The sequence below is a fragment of the Octopus bimaculoides genome, chromosome 16, assembly GCF_046866305.1.
Source record: "Octopus bimaculoides isolate indiv1 chromosome 16, ASM4686630v1, whole genome shotgun sequence".
Lineage (NCBI taxonomy): Eukaryota > Metazoa > Mollusca > Cephalopoda > Octopoda > Octopodidae > Octopus > Octopus bimaculoides.
In genome coordinates, this window is record NC_142943.1 from 29,880,242 (window position 1) to 29,905,739 (window position 25,498).

The 25,498-nt window shown below is 34.6% G+C and overlaps 2 protein-coding genes across 10 annotated transcripts in view; one reads left to right on the plus strand and one right to left on the minus strand.

Annotated features, from left to right (window-relative positions):
- The window catches only part of LOC106870692 (UBA-like domain-containing protein 2-A), a 37,002-nt gene extending 20,589 nt beyond the window's left edge, over nucleotides 1–16,413 (minus strand). Inside the window, exons 1-2 of one of the 2 annotated variants that reach the window (XM_014916854.3) lie at nucleotides 15,858–16,413; nucleotides 15,518–15,601 (exon numbers count right to left, since the gene is read on the minus strand). In XM_014916854.3, the coding sequence (XP_014772340.1) occupies nucleotides 15,518–15,601; nucleotides 15,858–15,965 (192 nt within the window). In that variant the 5' untranslated portion in view covers nucleotides 15,966–16,413. The remainder of the gene's footprint in view (nucleotides 1–15,517; nucleotides 15,602–15,857) is intronic. The other variant, XM_089364330.1, reaches the window with a different exon arrangement.
- Nucleotides 16,414–16,563: 150 nt separating this feature from the next.
- Nucleotides 16,564–25,498, plus strand: part of LOC106870686 (putative E3 ubiquitin-protein ligase MGRN1) — a 48,111-nt gene continuing 39,176 nt past the window's right edge. For all 8 annotated transcript variants that reach the window (XR_008265792.2, XR_001409556.3, XR_016244625.1 and 5 more), the window contains exons 1-2: nucleotides 16,564–16,817; nucleotides 21,477–21,595. Coding sequence is in view for 4 of the 8 variants with exons in the window: in XM_014916843.3 (XP_014772329.1) it covers nucleotides 16,730–16,817; nucleotides 21,477–21,595 (207 nt within the window). In the remaining 4 variants the exon portion in view is untranslated. The remainder of the gene's footprint in view (nucleotides 16,818–21,476; nucleotides 21,596–25,498) is intronic.

Below are 25,498 nucleotides of genomic sequence, written 5' to 3' on the forward strand. Positions count from 1 at the left end.
ATCCAAATTTTAAACTGAAGTTTAAATTTGAAAAACTGAAATTTATTAAATTAATAATCAAAATTCTAGTTGCATTGCTATGAAAATTTGTCAAAAATAGTGTCTGTGTTTGTCCCCCCCCCCACCACTTGACAACTGGTGTTGGTGTGTTTATGTCCCTGTAACTTAGTGTTTCAGCAAAAAAGGCTGAGAGAAATAAGCTCCAGGTTTAAAAAGAAAAAAAAGAGTAGTAAGGTTGATTCATACGACTAAAAATTCTCCAAGGCAGTGCCCCAGCATGGCCACAGTCAATGACTGAAAAAAGTAGAACATAAATGTTTTAAGCACATAAATCTGTCCTACATACAGATATGTAAAAAGCTAAAGAAACAAGCATTAAAATGCAAAGAATGCATTTAATATTTAAAAATCCTAAAACCTACTATGATCGTATATAAAGTAAATGGAACACGGTAAACAGAAATAGAATATCAGGTAAGTAGTTTAGTAGCAGCTGAGAGAAAGAACTTAAAGATTTCTTAAGCCAAATACCAAGAGTAGTGTGTTCAGTTGCATATGCACAAAATATAACATTGTATAATAGATTTCGAGACGGAGATATACAAACTCCTATTCAGATACAGAACATGAGAAACTAAACATTTTAAAATCATATTTCGAAAAATTGCTGCACATTTGATAGAACTGGATGTCTTCTGTAAACAGTTCAACCATATTTGAAAAGATGGGAATTTGTAAACTAGAGTCTCCAAGAAGTAATTATATATATTTTTTTTTGCAGTCAGATTAAAAATAGACTTTACTTCTGTAACTCTGCTATAGATAGCAATAGTATCAAAGCCAACAGACATTTATGAAAACAATTTTTTTTTGGTTGGGAAATTATCACACACACAATGTTGAGATTATAATCATCAGTTATCAACTGATATACATTTCTAACCAAATATAACCATAACAAATTTCATCAGGAATACATTAAAAAAATAAAGAAAAACAAAAGCATTTGTTTATCAGATGATGTGTATATGTCCATTGATAGCAGTTGTCAAAAATTGAGAGAAAACATAAGATTCTGAATTTCTGGATAAAAAATAAAATAGCTGTGCCAGGAAACATGTAGGAACAATCATCGATAACTCAGTAGACATTGCTATTATTTTGGCTGGCTAAGCATAATAATACGCCAACAATTGCAGTCTAAAAGTAGCTCTAGTAGATTATTAGTAAGTAGTAGAAATGGTAGAATGCGAGAAAATCAGTGTTCTGCGTCAAAAAAAAAAAAACAAAAAAAAAAAAAAACAAAAAAAAACAAATAGTTCAAACGGTGGAATAAATTTTATGCTGAGAGGAAAAGTCTAATGTTCCAGTCAGATCCTTAGTTCGTTACTTATCTATAGAGATTTCTTTCTTAACTAGAATGGAGTTTTTTTTTTCTGAAATATCAATGATGATGTAAATATGAATGTATATATATTTACATATATATATATATATAAAAACAAATAGTAAATGAGTATATACATATATACGTACAGGTATGTGCATACCGACATCCACCTGTATGTATAGGTGCATATCTGGGTACAGGACATTGCAAACAAAACAGAGACGAGAAAACACACAAGCCACTTAGAGAACATTCTACTTCATCAGCTAACTTTCTTTTGTTCTTTTACTTGTTTCCAGTATTTTGACTGCGGCCATGCTGGAGCACCATCTTGAAGATTTCTTTTTTAAGTCAAAGAAATTAACACCTGGACTTATTCTTTGTACACCTGGCATTTATTGCATTGATCTCTTTTGCTGAAATGCTAAGTTACAGGGATGCAAACACACCAACATCGACTGTCAAGTGATGGTAGGAATTCAGACACAAAGACACACACAATATATACATTTTATATATATATATATATATATATATACATACACACACACACACACACACACACACACACAAAGTGCTTCTTTCAGTTTCCATCTACCAAATCCATTCAAGGCTTTGGCTGGCCTGAAGCTATAGTAGAAGACACTTGCTGAAGCTACTATGCAGTGGAACTGAACCTGGAACCATGTGATTGGGAACCAAGCTTACATTATATATATATATATATATATATCACAATTCTAACAGCTTGGTGCCTTTAGTAATAACGATAATTATTTCAAATTTTTGCCACAAAGGCAGCTTGGTGGAGGTGGGGATGAGTTGATTACATCGAACCCAGTGTTCAATTGGTTCTTATTTTATTGACCTCAAAAGGATGAAAGGCAAAGTCAACCTCGGCGGAATTTGAACATTTCGTCCAGTTCATTGCCCTACAAGAGGTGAATAATGAAAATAAAATGCTGTGTTATTGTTTTCATTATTAATATACATTAGATTATGCGACTGACCCAATTAAATGTTTCCTAATCCTCATTATCCTTAGTAGCTTATCACAGAGCAATTAATTCAAAGTCTATGAACTTCAGGAGGTGTGAATCTTAGCCTGGCTAAGCTTGGATTATTGAAAAATACAAAAGGGAAGTGAAAAACATCATACACAACAAGTGGAGAGATCGTTGTGTTGACACATATCAATAAAATTATAGTGTCGACTGAGGCAGAGAATAAATTAGGCACACACGCATGCACACAGGTTTCAGTCATTGGACTGTGGCCATGCTGGGGCATTGCCTTGAAGGGTTTTAGTCAAACGAATTGACTCCAGCATTTATTTAAAAGCCTGGTGCTTATTCTATTGGTCACTTACACTAAACAATGAAATTACATGGACGTAAACAAACCAACACCAGCTGCCAAGTGGTAGTGAGGGACAAACACAAAGACACACATAGATACATACATAAATGTGTATGAGCATAACATGCACACACACACACACACACACACACAGAAGCTTCTTTCAGTTTCCATCAATCAAATCCATTCACAAAGCTTTGAACCTGAATAAGTCCTGTGGTCAATTTGTTCGACCAAAGGCAGTGCTCCAGCATGGCCACAGTCAAATGACTGAAAAGAATAGTAGAACAATAAACAAATTTTAAAGTGGTATAATTATCCATTCTTCTTTTTCATGATGTCTTGATATATATTGATTCACACACACACACACACGAACTCTCATAAATATGTGGGAGTCCATGTATGTTTGTGCCTTCTTGCTTTTGACACCACATGATAGCTGTAAAATGGCTGTCACTGTTATAGAAGTAGTGTTAATCATTTCCAGTATCCTACACGAACATGTCTAACCACAGGGATTTTATTACCTTGCTTGGAAACTGGTGAGGGTTGGTGGCAGTATGGGCATCCAGCCATAGAAAATTGACCATGATGATGATGATTAGCAACTGTATCTGATGCTTAGCTACTTCCTCAGATTCTACCCTCCCTCCTTCAAACAGTTTTCATCACATCACCAATAAAATCAAATAAATAAAAAAAATTAATATTTAAACATTTACCAATAAGGAGAAAAAAATAAAAATGAATTTACGTAAATATCTAATTCAGGGCGAATACAAATTATTTCAGCAACTTTCCAAATTCATTTCAGACAAAATTCCATTAACGAGCTCCTTGAAAATCTTTGGCACAAAAACAGATTTGGTTACAATTGAACTAAATTTACAGAATTTCATAATATTCCAACTTTTGCCAACAAAAAGTTAATAATCATCTACTCAAACCAACATAAAAGGGGGGGGGGAGTAATACTTAGAAGTCTGGAGTCTTATCTTTTACTTGTTTCAGTCATTAGACTGTGGTCATGCTGGGGCACCCCCATGAGTCTTAGTTAACCAAATAGACCCCAGTACTCATTTCTTAAAGCTGGGGTTTATTCTATCGGTCTTTTGCTGAACCATTAAGTAATGGGGATGTAAACACACCAACAGCTGTTGTCACACGATGGGGGTGGAGGACAAACAAGCAAAGATACACATACAAACACTACACACGATGAGCTTCTTTCAGTTTCCATCTACCAAAACCAATCACGTTGCTTTGGTTGGCCCGAGACTATAGAAGACACTTGCTGAAGGTGCCACACAGTGGCACTGAACCCAGAACCATGTGGTTGGGAATCGAACTTTGTCCCACACAGCCATGCCTGTGTCTATATACATTGTGTATACACACAAATAAGCTTCTTTCAGTTTCCTTCTACTAAAACAACTCACAAGGCTTTGGCCAGCCTAGGGTTATAGAAGATATTTACCAAGGTGAAATGGTGGGACTGAAGCTGGAACCATGTGGTTGAAAAGCAAACTTTTTACCACCTGTGTCTACAATCATCCTAAATAATCAACCACAGAGAAAAATAGGGAAACAGTTAAAAACTATCTCATTGTTTCCCTCATTTTAACTAATCCTCTAGGATTGAACAAACAACTATTTTTGCTGTGCAAACAATAAGCCTCTTTTCGAAAGGTTGCATAACAAACTACAAAAGAATTGGAATGTTATTAAACCAGGATATGAAACCACAAGCAACGTTTGTAGCTTTTCAGATCAAGATGGTTGTAGAGAGGAAACTGAAGAATCTTCAACTGAGCATTAAGTCTCACATACACATAACATAGATATTAAGTGATAAGCCTTAATAAATCAATCTAAAATTACAACATATTTATGCACACTAGTCATCAACATCATGATTTGATGTATGTTTTCCATGCTGGCATGGGTTAGATAGTTTGGCCTGAGCTGATGGGGTGTAGGGCCTCACTAGGCTCCCCTCTCTGTTCTGGCATAGTTTCTAAAGCTGGATGCCCTTCCTAATGCTAACAGCTCCACAGAGCGTACTGGGTGCTTTTTATGTGGTGCCAGCACTAGTACAAATAATATTTCTAGAAGTGAATGATTAATATAGCTCAATGATAAATACTAAATGTCTATCATGGTAGAAATACTGATGAAATAGTGTGCGATGTTTGGTAAATGTCTGTTAAAAAAACAAACAAAAACAAATAACCCCCCACAAACAGATGATTTAAAAACGAAAGACCAGATCTACTTGCATGCAGCATTTTCTATACTTTCCAAAAAATTTCAGTTAATTGATTTTATTGGTTATCTTTCATATTTGTTTCGATTTCAGATGCTTCAAAAGCAAGTTTAGTTTAATTTCATGAAAAACACGAAATTTTTTAACTCACTGCATTACATATACGAGATCCTATACTTGCATTTAATGATTAACCAGGGGTTATGTTTCATCTACTTTGTTGAGCAAATAGGTTGATATGTTCTGTACAGCAGTGCTTCTGAAACTATCTGATGTGGCATGCTCCTCCTCTGCTGGGGGATTTAGTTAATAAGATCGGATGCTGTTTCCCTGTTTTAACTGCTTATCAACTGTTGCTGAAATTAGTGTTGTCATGTAAATTCTTGCTGATTTGTTTATTTTTTTATGTCAAAGCAGAATCTATTACTATTACAAAGCTTCAACTGTTGAATTCTGTGAAGACAATATGTTTTCTTAAATCAAAAGCAGCTTACTCAATCTTAGTGCATATCAAGTTTGAAATTTTATGGAAGACTTGTTTTCAAATATTCAATTGCAAGGAGCAGCACCCATGGTTCTCTTGTAGATGCTACTAAACTGGGGAGGGAAAAAAAAATGTTCAACCTCAACTTTCAGAGGTATGTATGTTTATGTGCAGGAAACATACTAACAAAGAGCCCCTATACAGTGAGACTAACTGCTAGAAATAGCAAAATTTCTTAAAATCACAGCATACTGGAGACAGTCATAACTGTATACTTATTCAGGTCTTATCTGAGATTTAAAAAAAAAAACAACAACATAGGCAAAGTAGTTCAGTGTAAGGTCCTCCAGACAAGATAGTGTAGTATATAATAAGTGGGGGATATAAAACATCAGGTGGGTTGTGTTGAGATGATACATAGCTTACTTATTCAGAAGAGCAGAAACTTGGATAGAATAGACAAAGCAGCAGCAGCAGCTAGTCTGTTGGCTAGTGGTTGGAGGTAAACAAGTATTTGTCAATTAGCCTGGATGGTATATTTTTGGATGCAGTCTGTTTTTTTCATTCTTTCTTTTAATGTATGCTGTTTCACCACTGACATGCATTGTGTACACATACAGTGACAGATTTATCATTAGTGTCTCCTTAATCATTAAGGCTTCATCTGCAAGCATTTTTCACTTATATTTTCCCCAAATGAACACAATACAAGACGGAATGAAAGTTCCTGGCTCTGGGTAAAAGAAAACGCACGATGATCAGTTAATTATGAATTTATTCAAACATATTCCCCTCTTTGATTCAACACTTATTGCAGCAGTCCTTCAGATTTTCTAAGCTCTGTTAAAAAACTTGGAAGGTTAGGTCTCCAACCAGGTCTTTCATGATACCCTTGAAGACAGGAACTTTGCAGGAACTTTGTATAGGGTTTTGTAAATAGATGCTTAATAATTACATCAGAAAAAAAAAAAAAAAAAAGAAGCCTGTTGTATACTATGGATATTCTGTAAAACATTCATTGTATGTAATGGACTCCAACATTTTCTATGTAGGTAAAAACAGGCCTACATATATATATATATATACATATAAGGTTGGAGCAGAATTATTGAGGCTTATATTCAACAAATTTTATTCAATAAAAACATCTTTAAATGACGGTCTGACCGTCTGCCAAGCAAATGAGAAGCAGTAATTGAAGTAGATAGTGAATATGCTCCGGAATAATCATTTAAAGAGATCTTTAATTGTTGTTATTGCTTTGGTGAATAAAATTTATTGAAAAAAAAAACTACAATAATCATGCACCAACCTAATATTTCTTTTACTTATTTGACTGTGGCCATGCTGGAGCACCGCCTCGAAGGTTTTTTTTTTTACTAAAATCAACCCTAGGATTTATTTCTTAAGCCTAGTACTTATTCTAATCTCTTTTGCTGAACTGCTAAGTTATGAGGATGTAAACACACCAACATCAGTTATCAAGCTGTGATGGAGGAAGGGACAACCACACACACACAGTTTCTGTCTATCAAATCCACCCACAAGGCTTTGGTTTTCTGGAGCTTATAGTAGAAGACACTTGCAGTGGGACTGAACCTGGAAGCATGTGGTTGGGAAGTAAGCTTCTTACCACACAGCCTGTATATTTAATTTTTATATACACTTTCGGAGCTGGCATGAATCAGAGACTTGGACAGGATCCAATGGGTCAGAAGACGACATCTTGTACCGGTGTCTCAGTTTTGACAGGTGGATCCTCTTCCTTCTTAATATCAACCACTTTACAAAGTATGCATGGTGTGTTTTTTTTTTGTAGCACCAGTGCTAGTGAGGTCACCTAGTAACTGACAAAACTAAAGCGCTAAAAAGCTGCCTTACCCGAGAGGGAGGATAGGAGGTATGGTGGTTGCTCCATGTTAGATGTTAAGAGATAGGAACAGGTACACGGTTATGATGGTAGGAACATGTTTATTGTTGTGGAGGAGATTCGTGGCTAAATCGCATTTTACATGGGTAGTTAAGGGTGGTTGGAGTAGTGCGAGAAAGAGAGGTAGAGATGATGCTGACAAGGTGCCCTCAAGGTGACACATACAAAAAGGTGAATAGAAGAGAACATGGAAACTGAAGGATGGATGGAGGACTGAAGTGGTGATATATGCTACATAATAATAGGCTCCACTTTCCTTACTTATAGGAGCAAAATAATACAGCAGATAGAAAAGCAATAGAAGGATGAGCAGGGGCTAAGGTTGCATGTGGGTGGAGGTTAAAGTGAGAGATAAATTTGAACAAAAAAGATGGTTAGACGATGGTAAATATGAACAGTGTTGATAACAAGAATGAGAGAGAGATGTGAATAGGAAGTGGCTGGAGAGAAGGAAGCAGTTATAGACTTCACAGGGACATTGAGTGAGGGAATCAGTTGTCTGTATACACATCATCCATCCAGATACTCAGTTAGGTTGTGCCAGCATAGCTGGACATGTTTTCTCAAGTGCTGTATATTGCCATTCACCTCAGTCCTTTATCAATTCCTGTGTTCAGCTCAACATAACCTGATCAAGTTTTAATACCTAACTCCTATTTTCCTGGATTTCCCCTCTTTCACAGTTTCCATCTACTGTAAGCCATCAGCACCTTATCCAACTCTCCTCATCTATACACATAACATGCCTAAGCCAACAGTCTTCCTAATGCACACTACATATGATTTCTCTTACACTCAGCTTTCTCTAAATTCATTTGTATTGTTGTTCATGTACAATGGTACTGCATGGCCAGCAGAATAAGCTTGCTTCGTTCTGAGTCAACATCTCACTACGAACTCATACGCAAGCATCATATAGTCTATCTTTCACTGAGGGAGAAACTTATTATTGCTAACATAGGAGGCAGTAACATACTGGACCTTCTCCAGCCTGTTCTTACTCTGACTACCATACTTTCAAAATATCCTCCACCACTTAATTAGGTCATAACAAGCTATCTACAACCTTTAGGGATTCTTCTGGGCATTTGAGAACATCTATTTTCCCATGCACTCTTAGTGTTTATTGTTCCTGTGTATCTACCACATACAAAATCTGTTTTTGTTTTTTTCTGTTAACATATCTAATTCCAATGCACATCCAGAAAAAGTACAAGGTATATCCTATAATCTAACATTCTTGTTCATCCAACCTCAGAAACCATGAAAATCAAATGTGACTTGTTGAGATTTGAATAGAGACTCAGAATACAAACCGCAAGGTATTTTGTTATTTGTTCTAAGGACTACCATTTCACTGCATAAGAAGTTAAGAAAAAAAGTTAATGCACCTGATTTACAATGGAGAATGAAAATAGGAATTTATAATCTTTTCCAAATTTACTGTTGATAAAATGCACTAAGTACCCTCTGTAAAGTTGTGGGTGATCAGAAGAGCATCCAGCCAGAGAAACAAAACCAAAAAATGAAAGCCAAGACATGGTTCTCCAACCTGTCTTGGAGGGCAATAACAGAATAAGAATCGATTGGACCATGACAATGTTAACTTGTTTAATCGCTTAGCATTTAAACAGCCATATTCAACCCAGATATTCTTCCTATTTTATATTCAGACTGGCCAGATCCAGCCTCTCACATTTACACAACAATGTCATTCTAAAAATAAACAATCACATCATTGAAATATCAAAGCTATGAGAAAATGCATGAGAAATTCCAGATGTGAATATATAAACATTACATTTGACAAAGTAATCTAAATACCAACATCTCCACTACAAGTTCTATTGGACAATAGAGCAGTGAGCAATAAAGATACTTTACTGACAAGACCCAATAAGGCCAAAACATGTTTGTAGCTGTTGGCTTGCCAGCCAGAAGATCAAATTAAGAATGTAAATTAATAAATTAACTCTTAATTTCTTTAAATTATCTCATCTTCTGAGTCACAATTACTGCCACATTTTAATTTTCTTTCAACATCTAAGATGGAAATGTAAGTTAAGAATTCCCTAAATTCATGAATTTTAAATGTTGTATAAGAAGCAATCGCCATGAGGGAGTCTATGAGGATATTAAAACTGCTAAAACCACATCCAGATATTTCTATATTGTCTTCAAAGGAAGGGACACAGTGATTCAAAGTACTTTTAGCATTTAACTGATACACAAATATTTAATTTTGCTTTTATATATATTTTAATACTATGTTATGTTGTGAACAGCCATTGATCTAAAAATGGCACAACAGTACGGTAATCCTGTCCAATTGTCTGGGCATTCCAAGCACAACTACCAGGAATGATGCTGACAGTATGAACGGCAAGGTAGTAGGCCAGTTAGTCTGGAATCCTAGAGCAGTGGCAGTCAACGAAGGGGACTAGGGTTGAGCGGAAGAGATGTAATGAGTGCGGGGGGGGGGGGTAGGTGAAGGCTTTGGTAAGGTGGAAGGAAAGGATAGAGAGAAGAGACGACATGTTCATTAAGAAACTCGACTAACCTCAATTGTTAGCCTCTCCTTTTTTTTTTTTAAAGAATCCCACTGAATGTGCAACGTTACAGAAGAACGGTAGACACGCTATTGATCGTTAACGTCTACTAATTCCACTCGAAAGAAATTAATATTAAAGGGGGGAACCTCCCCCCCAAATGAATATAAATAGCCTTATATCTTCAGATTTCTCTTTCGAAAAAACAAATGCTCATAGATAGAATTAAGAGTTGGTAAAAATTCCAACCAAGAAAACTAATTGTAGCAATTTTACTTGAAACTAATAAATATTTTTACCGGCCAGTTTCGCTGGATTTTGTTTCTAATTGTAACAATGTTGTGTATCTCAGCCTGCCAAAACAGATTACTTACTATAAGCTATTGAATTACACACATACACACAAAGTAGTCTAGCTTGTCATAAGTACACCTGGTCTCATTTCAAATATCTATTTGGCAAGTTATAACGAATACTTTTCAAACAGCAATTAAAAAATTTTTTAGACATTAGAAAATTTAAACTATACACATCGAAAGATTTCGGAAAGAGAAACTCGCCACTATATTCTATATTATATGCGTAGATGTATACACACACATCAATAATTGCATTTGTAAACAGAGAAATAAGGTCATCCTATAAATAATAGTATTTAAGAGTTCTAGGACTAAATCAAGTTATTCCAAGGTCATAAACTATATGATGTATTGATTAAAAAATTTTAATTAGATTTTTCTTTGTGAAAATTTAATTTTTATGGCAACATCAAAATAAATTTTTCTAATTTAAAAAAAAAAAAAAGAAGGAAAGAAACTATGGGCATAGTTGGTGTACTTGGACAATTAGCTAACCAGAATCTGTATTTTATGACCAACGCTAAATTTTAAATGCCGCAATTTTCCTATCGAGAAATTAGGTGTTAGAGGATTAAGAACAATTCATTGTAAGTTTGACAAATATATTTATTTAGCTTCGGAGTAAGTCAAACACTTCCTGCTTGGAGAGAGGGATGGGCTCTGTCAAGCTGACTTGCAGGAGATACACTATGTGAAGTGGTGCTCCAAAAAGCTCAGTGTTCAAACATTTGCCACAAATTTAGAGAAAGAGAGGGAAAAAAAGAAATTGAAGCTGAGTGGAACTTCATAATATTTTGCGTAATTATTGTTTCAATAGGAAAAAGTAGCAAAAAGAAAAATGTCAAAAAGTTTAGAGTTGCTGATTCTAAGAAGCCGAGTGTTGTTTGATAATGAGCTGGCAGCTGATAACAGTTGAGGAAAATTGCGATGTTATTGAATAAAAGCATTTAAGGATTCACTCTTGTATTATCTGTCCACATGTTTCACTTTTTGTAGAATTTTCTAATCCGAGAAACGAGTACCGAAAGAGGTTTGAACTAAAATCTAAGAACATAGGGAAACATTTACACATCTCTTTCACTGTTCCCTTCGGTCATCCGTAAACAGTAGACTAGGCAAACATAATGAAAATGTTGACTACCATCGACAGTTGGCTTGAATAGAAAAACAAAATTATATGGCAAACAAAAGAACCATTCATAAGAAGGTTTTACTGAGCGTTTAATGAAGGTGTTGATGTAATAATATACATCGGATATAAAAAATAAAAAAAGCAGACCAGACAAAAATTTAACAGATGCGCGTTTCTAAATGACCAGAAGGTCTCTCTTCCACGATGGAAATCGCAATTCTAGAAATATTTAATGGGAAATGAATTGACGAAGGACTATTTCCGGAGAAATTGAAGTTGGTTGCAACAAACTTTTCAACATTATTTTTCTTTTCCGATAACAAACTTCAATGTTTGCAGACAATATTTATTTCTAGTTGCCTTGATGTTTTCTTTGCTCCCAGAAAATTATTTTGGGAGGCAGGGCATTAAAAACCATTTTAATTACTAGCAGGTCTTAAGAGAATATAGAATAGACACAACGTTTATGGCCTAATTTTAAATATAACATACAAGATGTACAATAATTTGAAAGGAAACCGTAGTGCTATTTATTTTCATAATATATATATATATATATATATTGATTTAATCATAATTGAATTATTAACTATTCAAAGGATGAACAAAACAATTAGATAAATAACTAAAAATATTTTCGTTCCATTGGAAATAATTTTTTTATTTTTGCAGAATCTCTAATTTCATTTTAATATCCGAGTTGTGCTGCTGGAATAATGCCTTTATTGATAAAGGCATTATTCTGAGCCCACCCAACATTACCTTTAGTAGATCACATAAAAACCATAACATACCATAGAAAGAAACAAAAAGATACAAATCCCAACATATTTCATTTCCCATCCATCCTGTTTGTCATTCACAATTCGAAAGCAACGATGAAAAGCCGGTCGTTTCCATTCATGCACTCCCCCATAATAATCTCTCACTTTCTCAGCAGATTTTATAATTGGTTGAGTAATAATACGAGAAACAAAAACGGATCAAATCTACAAAATTAATCGATTCTAGAAAAATCAGCATCAAAACTGCAGCTAGTTTGCAAATTACAGAATTTGTATCCTTCGAAAAATAGAAAAGGGATTACAACCAAAGGAAAGGGAGCCGCACAAATAAAAAGGGGCTAACAAATGAAAATCAATCTATTAGAAAAGGGAGAGGGAGCAACTTGAAATACGATGAAAGGCCATTGATAAAAATAGAAAACAGCCAACCAGTATAGCAGGTTGAACAGGAGGAGCAGCATTAATTCATTAGAAATATACCCATTTTTCTCACGATTTACTAAATATACACGATATATTTTAATATACACATCTCGTATAAGTACATTATGTAAAAATCCTTGACAACAATTTGATATAGTTAATATATTATTATGTCTTACGAAACACTATAATACGATTTATCCGTTTTAAAAAATTCCTTCACATCAATTTACTGAATGTAAATCCCCGTAAAACCTATTGATTAATTATCGATTTTTCTTGTTTAACCTGTTTTTCCCCTGCTCCTCAAGCGAAATATTACACACACACACACACAATATGTATACCTCAGACACCAGTGAAACATTTAGAAAAAGAAAGATCTTGGTTAATGAATTACGAATAGAATACAATTCATAACAACTATAACGAAAATGGTATAGTAGTTTAAAAATAAACGATTGAACATGCTGCCTTGAAAATCCCACGCACCGACGACTGATAACAAGCAACATGCATTGATCAGGTGCACAAGATGCTTCACTGTTTATTTGAATGTGAGGTTCGCTGCTACTTCCTCCAAACAATCTACAATAGATTGCTAGCAGATATATTCCCTATAATAGCTTTCACAGTTACAATAGCAACAATAATAGGCAAACAATAAATAGTACTAGCGTAACAGTACAGCACGAATCGTATATATAATATAAACGGACGGTCTTATTTCATAATAATATTTAATAACAATAGTAATAGTGTAAGTACATTAAATGCTTACACTGTTATTATTTCAAACGTCAACAAGATTTCAAAGTAGTGTCGCAAAAACCATACGAATCAATGAATACAAGAGTAACGATCAAATATGATTGATCCTAATCTATACGTTTGGTTTCAATATATTACAGAAGTACATACAAATAAAAATGCAGGTCCGATCAATGATAGATATTTTTGTATGAAGACTGAATCGATTTTGAAGCAGTGAAATTGCTTGATACCAGTGTGAGACGGAATAAATTAATATAGAAGCCGAGTTCAACTGACATATTAAAATGAGAATTAAATATAATTTACTCGTTTGACAAAAATAATTCTTGAAAAATGAAGGAAAATAAATATCTTCGAAACTGACTTTTAAAAAATTCAATAAGCCACCCACGATGAAAACAATTAAAAAAAAAAAAAAATAATATCAAACGTTTGACCTTGACATTAAACAATCGTTAATTACCGGTGCTTCTATTAGTGCATAATATACCACCAGTAGATCGATTGCTTAATCGATATCATACACTAACATACAGTTAGTTTGCCTGCATATACTAAAAGCAACAAAGAGGGGAGCTTCGAAGAGAAGAGGTAGTTTTTATTTTTTACCTAGTTTCCGTCTTAGTCACTCGTAATACTGGGTTTAGGTATATAAGCTAAGCAAGCTTAGAGGCATCAAAATAATTAAAAAGCATGTTTTCAAATTCGTGAAAACAAGCTGGAGGCATCAAAATAATTAAAAAGCAGGTTTTCAAATTCGTGAAACGTTGTGATAATTTTTTGAAGGGTTCCGCTAAGCTTTATTTATGTAGCTTAGAGGAGGCCTTACCAAATCTAAATCCAATTACTGGTCACATGGACCATCAATTGAACGAGATAATTAAATAACAACGCTTTTCTAATTTAAGGAGCAAGGGGAGAATGATAATAGAAATAACATTAAAAAAAAAAGACCAGCGTCAAGTGGTAATGATATATGAAAAAAACAAAACGGGCAATATCGCTGTAAATTAAAAAAAGCCTTATTAAAATACCCCTATGTAACAATGTAAAGATGGTTATTTTCAAAACAAATCAATATTGCTCATAGAGTTGTGTCATCATAACATTGATCATTAATCACATACACGCACACGTTTACCTATTTATATATTATATTAAAGCGAAGTCAAGTTAGAACAGGTGTCAACTGACAACTGCATTGTAGTTAAGAGTGAACAAGACTGAGCATAACCTTTTTTCCCCCCTTATTTATTATTTTCAGCCAACCATGTTAAACATCGATTTAAACAACACAACTACCACACTCTCTCTCTAGCAGGCTGAAAGATTTGGACGTGTCAGTTGTGGAGCGAGACTCGATAATCGGGCCAAATAAATAAAAATAAATCCTGGTTTAAAATACTTGAGCATATATATATATATATATAAACTCAGAGTAACGGTTTTTTTGTTATATTTCTGCTGCTTTTAAATAAAGTATATATATATATATATATATATATATATATATATATATATATATATATATATAATTATTATTATTATAGAGGCTGATTAAGAAAACACGGTAAGGATTAGTGTAAATACAAATAGTAAATATTTAGGCAGTGTGTGTAGTAGAGGCAATGAGTCAGACTTTTAATATATAGACTAACAGAAAGGTGCACATGCTACCAAGTAATTGCATATATATATATATATATATATGCCTATACACAAATAATTATATATATATATATATATATATATATATACCTATACACAAATACATCATATACCTAAATATTAAAGAGATACTTGGAAGAATAGATACATACTAAGATATCGTTTTAATTACAAATACACGATATTCACAAACGAATTAAGCAATAGGATGGCGAAGTGAGGTAGGGGTTCATGGATATAAATGAGATCATCAAATGGTAATTTGTTATAAAACGAAACAATCCCGATACAAGATAACAAAAAGCTGGTTTTAAAATAGTTAATAATAAAAATAAAATAAAATAAAATAAGAGAGAGACAGAGAGATAGAGTTAGAGAGAGAGACTGGTGCTCACCGAATAGCTTCCGTTCGCATGGCTGCCGTTGCACGTTCGACACATGGGAACAGAAGAATCTTGGAAAAACATACTAAGTGCTGCCTGAAATTAGAGATTTAAAATTAAATATTAATATGTCAAACTAATAATTATCGAAAAAAATATTTGATTAGAATGTACAGTAGAAATTAAAGCTATAATTATAGAAGAGAATGTTAGCCGTCATAAGATAAACATTAGCCATGTTTCCATAACAGTCTTCTATTCATGTCTGAGAGACATTAGAAAGAATGTTGTTTTCATTTATTCAGTGACATGAAAATAGGAATAGAATAGAGATAGGAAATAAGAGACTCACCTCGAATTGCCATTTTGCGGCTTGTAATAACTGTTTCGCTTGTTCGGCATGACAGCCAGCGGCCAAAACAAACTGGTTAATCATCACTTGTTGTTTTAAATTATCCATTTTCTCGTTTGGGTACCAATGCCCCAAGATTCACCTACTTCTGGCTTCAATATTCCAAAGATGTTGTTGTTGCTGTAGTAGTAGTAGTAGCGGTGAGAGTGGTGGTAGTAGTAGTAATAGTGGTGGTGGGGGGCAGTGACGGCGGTAGTAGTGTCAATGGTGGGGGTGGCGGCGGTGCAGTGATTGACAACACAGTTTACAAGCTTCACTCTTGGAAGATGTTGTTGTGGTGCATTGATTGACAACCTAATTTATAAGCTCCTTTTTCATTGGCCAATGAACATTTGTAGGCAGAGTTTACTATTCAAAAATGTTGATGTTAATGTCTATTCCGTTATTTAAACTTCCCCCCACTGCAGAAATTCTCTTATACAATCTATCGAAAAAAAAGTAATAAATAAATAAAATGAAAAGAACCCTTTTAAAAATGACTAGATTTTTAAATAATTATTTTAAAATATTTTTGTAATATTTTCACTATTATATTCAAGATCAAAATTTTAAAGGCAATGATATTTACTTTTGGTTGAACATTAAAAAAAAAAAAATTTTCTCCTGTTTTCTCGTATTTTTGTGATGTGTTGAGGTGACGTCTGCTGTGTAGGCGCCATTGTGTTGACCACCAAAGTCGCATCTTGACTCGATGCTCGCTTCTTTCTCATCGCTTTTGCATACTCAACAGCATGCTCAAGTCTTCTTGCATTTAGTGATATGTTTATATATTCAGAAATCTTAAAGACATTTACATTCTAGGATTTTCAAAAATGGGTTCGCTCGTTAGCAGAAGAAATGCAGGCTCCGATGTTGTGGATTATGGTAATAACAATGCCTACAGATATCCTCCCAAATCAGGTTCGTTATTCTTGACAATCTTTTCTCTTTTCGTTTATTTAATTCCCCCACTTTATCCAAATTCATTCAACTTCAATAATTACTCGTTACATGCTCCTTGTTTTCTTTTATTTCCACTTTTCTTTTAAGAAAGCTATCAACAAAAATGTTTACCGAAGTTTTGATTAACGAATTTCTTTGATTCTCAAGACATCACCAAATTATGTTTTCTGTACTTTGGAATCGATTTTTCAACGGATATCTTTTATACACCACAAACCCATATAAATGTATTCTTTATAAATATCTTAAATGAGTCAAAGTAACGATTTACGTTTCATTTCTTTCTGCAGCAGACAATCTCTTCGTCGATCGCCTCCGATTTTTTGTCTTTTGACAACTTCTTAAACTGAATGAGAATTAATTAAACGATGCTTGTCTAATCTGCATGAGTTTAGCAATTGTAACAAAAATGTTTTATTTTGTAGGGTTAATAAAACAAAACTTGTGAAAAATGTATCGTTTGAATATTTTATAATCATTATTATTATAAAGTGAAGTTGGCCATTGACAATGTTTGACAATTCTCAACAACACAATGGAGCGAAGCTACTTGTGGGTGGTTGTTGTTGCTTTGTCATAAGCCTCATGAAATGTCGTATTCTTAGTTCAAATGCTGCCGAGGTTGACTTTGCTTTCCTCCTTTCGGGGTCGGTAAAATAAGTACCAGTTGAGCACTGGGGTTACAGGTAATCGGCTAGGCCTCCTCCCCGGAAATATCAGGTCTTGTGCCTAAGCCCGTTAGCACGCCGGGCTAAATGCTTAGCGGTATTTCGTCCGTCTCTACGTTCTGAGTTCAGATTCCGCCGACTTTGCCTTTCATCCTTTCGGGGTCGATAAGTTAAGTACCAGTGAAACACTGGAGTCGATGTAATCGACTAGTACCCTCCCCCAAAATGGCTGCCCTTGTGGCAAGAGCCAACGAGGAAGTTTACGTGTTCGCTCGATCTGTTAGAAGCAATAGTCAGATTCTTTCAAGTTACATCGTAACATCTTTAAACAAGAATTAAATATTGAACAATATAGTCCTTAATACACACACACATACATAAATAAAACTGGACGGTCTTTGATCATAAGTATGCTGAACTGGGGCCAGACAAACTTCTTACTGTATCTAGTCCCAATCTAACAGTCATGTACTGAGGAGGTAGATTCCATCGACAAAATAAATGTGGCTTTGTGCAAGCTATTGCAATCAATCCGTATCATCATGATTTTCTTCTTGATCCTTATTAAAGATTGTTTAATTACCAGGGTCAAAGTAACAGTTCTTCATACCTTGTCTGAACATTTTAAACATGAATTTACCTTTCTTCTTAAATCAGATCAGTAGCATCTTCACATTATAGTATCATGTTCGTTTCTCTGTCGAATTGATCGGTAATAAACTAAATTGTACACGGGAATTTCCGATTCACCGGAAATTAGTCTTTAAATATATCTTGTTCGATATCCCACGTTTTGAAATTCCGTTAGGATCAACTTCGGCTTCCATTCCTGAAGTCTCGGGGGTGGGGGAGTATTGGTTGATGAAATAAATATTGGTAATATACTACAGTTGTTTAACTAATTATAACCCCCCCCCCCCCTCGCACACACACTTCGCAAAAAACTGCTTTCCGATTGAGAAATCGGATTAACATTTTCAGGGTTTGTAAATGACGTTCGATGTAAGAGGACAGATCCTGATGAGCCTCAAAGGCAAGGCTCCGTTTCTGTTTTCGATTAAAGCCGTTTCATTTCCCATACAAGTAACCTTTGGTAAAAAAAAAAAAAAAGAAAAAGGGCGTGTGTATCACAGTTTTGTTTCCTTTTAATTCTGCCTCTAAAATTCTCGAGAAAATTACGAAGGTTTACTGTAATTCTTTTAGGTTTGTCCACCATCTCCTCAAAGCCGTTTTTGCCTTTCTTGTCGAGGAAATAATTCTACTTGTATATTAGGGTCGGTTCATTCGGTTGTACTTTCTTCCTTATAAAATTGTGTGTGCATCGGTCGAAAGAAAATAATTTATATCGATGTCGTGATCGGCCATAGACTTTCAGCTGGTCATACCCGCAGTACGTTTTGATTCCAAGGTTTTCTCGCACCACTTTCAAAGTTGATTTTATTGAAAAAAGCAAATATCGAAAATTTTACAACTTTGTCAATACTTAAGAAAATCGTGTCCAAAATCATATTTTGAGTCATTACATCAATAGGCACGAGCTTCAAAACATCAAATTTCCTCTTATTAAAAAAGGAACGTTATTTTGGAAGAATTCTGAACTGCCAGAAACATGTTTTTTAATTCCTTTTTCGAACTATTTCACATTATTCATACTCATGCCACTAACACCTGGTAAAATCAGGAACAGTTGTAAATTTCTGATTGACGAAAGTGTAGTGGCCCTTTATGCAACATCGTGAAGTTAGTTATTCACTGGTTTATTGAACTGAAGAGAGAACAGTGTCTCTCAGCCATCTCAAGGTTGTCCAGTGTCTCTCGTTGAAAGAATTCAGCAAAAAATCACTTTCTCCTCTTCTTTCAGCTAGTCTTCATACAGAACCTGTTTCAGTTGATCCAGATATCAATTTTCTGTGTCTCTATTCTGCTTGGTTACTACATATGTTGGTTTCTTAAGAATTTGAATGTATGAGTTATGCTGCAGACTTTTCAAATATATACGTACAGTACTATCTCAACAATAACTCCCATATGAACTCTTTCCAAAATCATACAGATTCTTCATTGGAAGTTTTGCTTTTAGTCACTAAATAAAGAAAATGTGGATGTGTGTATATGTGAATATGAATGTGTGCATGTGTATGTGTTCATATATGTTGATGTATGAGTGCATGTGTGTGTATGTATATGTGTATGTGTATATTTGTGTGTGTATATTGGTGTATATGCATGTATGCATGTGCATTTATGTATATGTATACATGTGTGTGTATATATTTGTGTATATGCAAACCTAGTTTTTATGAATATTGCATTTGTAACTTCTCTTTTTCTGTGTCAGTTATCTCATTCAAAACATGTACTTTACAAACATTTGGAAGTAAACATGTTTAACTACATTAAATTATCAGGCAGGCAGTGCATAGATGCAGGCACAGCTAGTTCACTTCCACCACATGGCACCTTGGGTGTCTTCTACTATAGCTTCTGATTGACAAAAGCTTTTGTGAGTGAATTTGGTAGATGGAAATTGAAAGCAGCCCGTTGTGTATGCGTCTGTCTTTGTTCCCCATCATCATTTGACAATTGACGTTGGTGTATTTATGTTCCTGTAACTTAGCACTTCAGGAAAAGAGACTGATAGAAAAAGTACCAGACTTTAAAAACAAAATAAGTACTAGGGTCAATTTATTTGATTAACATCCTTCTAGGTGGTGCCCCAGAATGGCTGCAGTCTAATGACAAACAAGTAAATGATACCACTTAACCAGTGAAGTTCAAATTTGTTATGTAATGAAAAATAGAACATTTAATTAATTAGTCAGTGTATGTTGATTTTAAAACGTAATGGAATGTTAGCCTGTTTTACGATCCCCCCTTTTCATGGCTAGAAAATAATTTGGGCACCAACAACTAACGATCACGTGTGAGAAAGAGTGGAGGATTGTTTCTACATTTTGGGCATTGCTTCACATACAGGCATCCCTTGCTGCATCCAGAGAAGGGCCAATTGACTAATTGCTATCAAATCACTAACTGACATGCTTCATCCTTTGATCCTTAAGTGTTCTGTTTCTTCTGTAGCTTTTTAGTCAATTCTGTAGTGGTGTCTGTTCTTCAGAGCTGTCTGCTTTTGTATCCCTGCCACCCAGGTACCCCACCTCACTTGTCTTTCTGCATTATGTCACTTTTGGTATGTTCATCCCCTTAGCATTGCTCTAACCATTATGCCCAGTTCTTTCTCCCAAGAACATCTGCACTTTGGAATTTTTCTCTGCTCATGTCTTTCCTGCTGGTGCTGACTTGCAATGGTTTAAGTCTTTCAGGGGTGAGATAGAAAGGTCAAAAAGAAAAACTCTAGAATGGAAAACATTTGTAACAAAAATTTGTACTCTTGTTTTTTTTGTCGACTGACCTTTGGCACAAAATGGATTCAGCGGAAAAAATATTCCGTTTGTGTCGCAGAAATTGTTGCCAGATGTAAGGGTAGCTTCTCGGAGTGGTTGGCATTAGGAAGAGCATCCAGCTGTAGAAACATTGTCAGATCGGATTGGAGCCTTGTGCAGCCCATTAGCTTGCCAGTCCTCACTCAAACCGTCCAACATATGCCAGCATGGAAAGCAGATGTTAAATGATGATGATGCAATAGAAACCATGCCAAGGTAGACAGCAGAGCTTGGTGCAATGCCCTGGCTTTCCAGCTCCTGTCAAACCATCAAACCCATGCCAGCATGGAAAACAGACATTCATTGATTATGATGATGCAGTACATCTGGATACACATTGTGGCTTACCAGTAAACCCTAGAATTATCTGAGAACCACAGCCATAACCTCAAAGTCACTGAGGTTTAGTTTTTTTTTTCTTTTTTTTTTACTTCATCTTTCAGTTTGTATATTTCTCAATGTTATAAGATATTCTAAGAAAGGCTTTGTAATTATTCCACTTTCAGGTAGCTATTTTAGCAGCCACTTTATAATGGGTGGTGAGAGGTTTGATATGACTCAACCAGAAGCTTACTTGTTTGGTGAAAATCAAGATTTAAACTTTCTGGGAAACAAACCAATTCCTGTAAGTATAAAAACTAATCAACTATTTTTATGTTGCCCAAAACTCTTTCCAAAATCATACAGATTCTTCATTGGAAGTTTTGCTTTTAGTCACTAAATAAAGAAAATGTGGATGTGTGTATATGTGAATATGAATGTGTGCATGTGTATGTGTTCATATATGTTGATGTATGAGTGCATGTGTGTGTATGTATATGTGTATGTGTATATTTGTGTGTGTATATTGGTGTATATGCATGTATGCATGTGCATTTATGTATATGTATACATGTGTGTGTATATATTTGTGTATATGTATGCATGTGTGTATGTATATTTATGTATGCGTGTCTATGTATATGTGTGTATATTTGTGTGTATGAATGCATGTGTGTGTGTATATATTATGTGTATTTATGTGTATATGTATGTATGCAAGTTTGTGTGTGTATATTTATTTGTGTATGTATGTATGTATATATCTTTATCTTCATATGTCAAAGCAATGAGTTGGCTGAACCTTAGCAACACAGAAAAAAAATGCTCAGCAACTTTTTGTCTGTCTTTACATTCTGAGTTCAAATCTCGCCAAGGCTGGCTTTGCCTTTCATCCTTTGAGGGCCAATGAAATAAGTACCAGTTGGATACTGGGGTCAATGTAATTGTCTACCCTGCTCCCAAATTTCAGACCTTGTGCTATAATAGAAAAGATTATCAATTATTGTCATATGTCAGTTTTTCTTTGCTGGTGCTTGAGTGGCTGTCCCATGTGAGGAGAACTAAAGGGTCTATAGTTCCTATTCAGTTACTGTTTTTCCCAGATGGATAGCCGGTGACATGGCTAGCAGATTCTATGACATGCTGCTCATATGTTCCATTTTTAGCATTCAGTGAATGTCCTTCTATCAGCCATTTATACCTTCTTCTATAAATAATTATTTAATATCTTATCTCAGTTTTTTTTTTGTATTTCCTTGTACCTTTGCTGGCATAAATAAATATAAAACTTGAAAAACAGTCATTTAAATAACATATGGAAGTAAACATGTGTTGTTGTCCCATATGAACCTTCTTTTAAACATCATTTGCATTGTACACCATGTTGATTTTGCAGATATCCCAATTGTTAAACATGGTTATTATTTAATTAAGAAATAACAAAAACAGCTAATATGCTTGCTGAGCTCTTGGCTTGTCTGCATATCATTTAACATCCATTTTCCATGCTGGCATGGGTTGGATATTATGTATACCATTTATATTAGTCTGACTGGTTTCCTGTTGGTCGTTGCTTTCGCTATGTTTCAACTATTGTACACTCCAGCTTTCTTCTGGTGTCTTGCATTGAGTTTGGTTGTTGTTGCAAATAATGGTGCAATAACCGAGTTCAATGCAAGACACCTAAAGAAGGCTGGAGTTTACAACAGCTGAAACCTAGAGAAAACAATAATCAAGATGAGAACACCAGTTTGACTAATATAATGTATGATAATAAAAGGCGTATTGTATAGGATTTTTTTTTTTTACTTCTCATAATTTGTTTGCATAATAACTGAATAGTTCTATGATTGCTTGTAAGTAGTTGGGAAAATATTTTAAATATATCTTATACAAGCTCTTTGGTTTGTTTTGGAAATTTCATTTGTATAATTTGTCCTCTGTCAAAATTTCTCCACAACCCCTCTCTCCAACACCCCCTTCCCACCGCTCACTGCAGGCCCCTCCACTATCCCTCATGTTCCTACCTGCATACTCTCGATGCCTTTATATATCTACATTATCAACCATCCCCAGCCCCACTAATTTCTCTCATCATCAATTGGCTTCAGTCACCTCTTCCCTATCTCTAAATGTATCCCCTCACACTCTCATGCAACATCCCTCTCTGTCCATTTATATTCCCTACTGTACCTTGTGGGTAGGTCCTGGTGCATCTCCAACACCTTTTATTTCTCTCTTTCTGTCTCTATCTGTCTGTCCCCTTCTTCTCCTCTATTTTCCTGCTAGATTAGCCAAGTATTTCTTCTATAATAAGACACCTACCTCTATCCCTCTGTTATAATCTAACCTCTCAGCTGGCACAAAGCCACTTCCCTCAGTACCACTTCCTCTCCCAGCCAAGGGTCTTTGTCTTGCAAGTTACTTGACAACTCTACCTGTGCTGGTGCCACATAAAAGCACCCAGTACACTCTGTAAAGTGGTTGGTGTGTTAGGAAAGGCATCCAATTATAGAAACCATACCAAAGCAGACACTGGAACCTGATGCAACACTTTGGCTTTGCCAGCTCCTGTAAAACTGTCCAACTCATGTCAGCATGAAAAATGGTAAAATGATGATGTCTAAATTTTAACTGATCTGTAAATAGACAAGTTTCGTCACTTTTATGAATAGAATGAATGCACATTACATTTGTGTGTTGAAAGTAATTACTTCTTTCCTGAAAGATAATATTGTCTTCTTGCATATAAGCTGCACCTCTCCATCTGTGTATTATAATAGGCTTATTGTATAAGATTTTTTGTTTTGTTTTCCTACTCCTATAAATTGTTTACATAATAATTAAATAATTCCATGATCACTTGTAAGTAATTGGGAAAACATTTAAAACACACCTTATACTTATGCAAGTTTTTTTGGGTCATGTTGGAAATTCCATTCGTAAATGTTTATACATTTTCTCCTGATAGAATTCCTAAATTATATTGGTGAATTAATTTTAATTTTATAAATCCAGTATCTCACTGAATATACAAATTTTATGTGTTAACTGAAAGTATAATTAATGTTTGTTCTAAATATTAAACACTAAACTTTGATCTGTATCACTGTCTGACCTAGATTGTGAATTGTTGAAGTTTATTTTCAAACTCAAGCTATGACTCATACTGTAAAATATTTCACAATCCTATAGATATTTTTTACTTCCAATTATATATACGGATTTGTTGTATTTTTTTTTTTTTTTTTAACTTTTCTTTTATATTTAGAAAGCTGACCAGCCTCAAACCGGTTTAACCCTTTCGCATTCAGATTATTCTGTCAAATGTAATCCTTATTTATTCGCATTGTCTCAAATTAATCTTGCTTTATCTCATAGCTTCAAGATCTCAATGATGTGATTATTTTTAGAATGACATCATCATCATCATCATTTAACATCCACCTTCCATGCTAGCATGGGTTGGACGATTTGACTGAGGACTGGCAAGCCAGAAGGCTGCACCAGGCTCCAGTCTGATCTGGCAAAAAAATCTTAACTCTACTTGCAAAAAACGAAATTACTAATGTATCCTCTAAAATTTGTAAGCTTGAGCCAGTTATGTTAGAAACCATTACTATTATCAGTGAGTAGTTGAATATTAGCAATATTAGAATATTAGTAGAATGCCAGATCGGAATGACTTGTAATATTTATGTTCTGTGTTCACCCTCTGTATTTGCATTTACCTTCCATTGATGCTGGTTCTAAAAAGGTAGTATTAGTCATGTATTGGATTGATTATATCAATACTCTATGAGATTAGTTGTAAAATAGATTAAAACTACTAGTAACTAGTTTAAATCTATTTTACTGTTATTACTAGTAAAACTAGTAGTAACAGCAGTAATTATTATTAGTGATTATTTTATTTTTTTTCCTCACCAGTTTTTTTTGTTTACTTCTCTTATTGTGTTGAATCCAAAGTTTTGTAATATATTGATAACTTATTTGCTTTATTCAAGTTATGACAAAAGCAACCTAGCATTCAAGGCAGAGGCCATCATGTTGCAACATCTGGAGCCATCTTTTCACCAGTTCTACTAGATCTTGTCCTTTGAAGAAAAAAGACTCCTTCACTGCAGCTTCCACCTCCTCTTGGTTGAGAAAGTGTCCTGAGTGCAGGAAGTGAGCCATGGAGCAGAATAAGTAATAATCCGAGGGA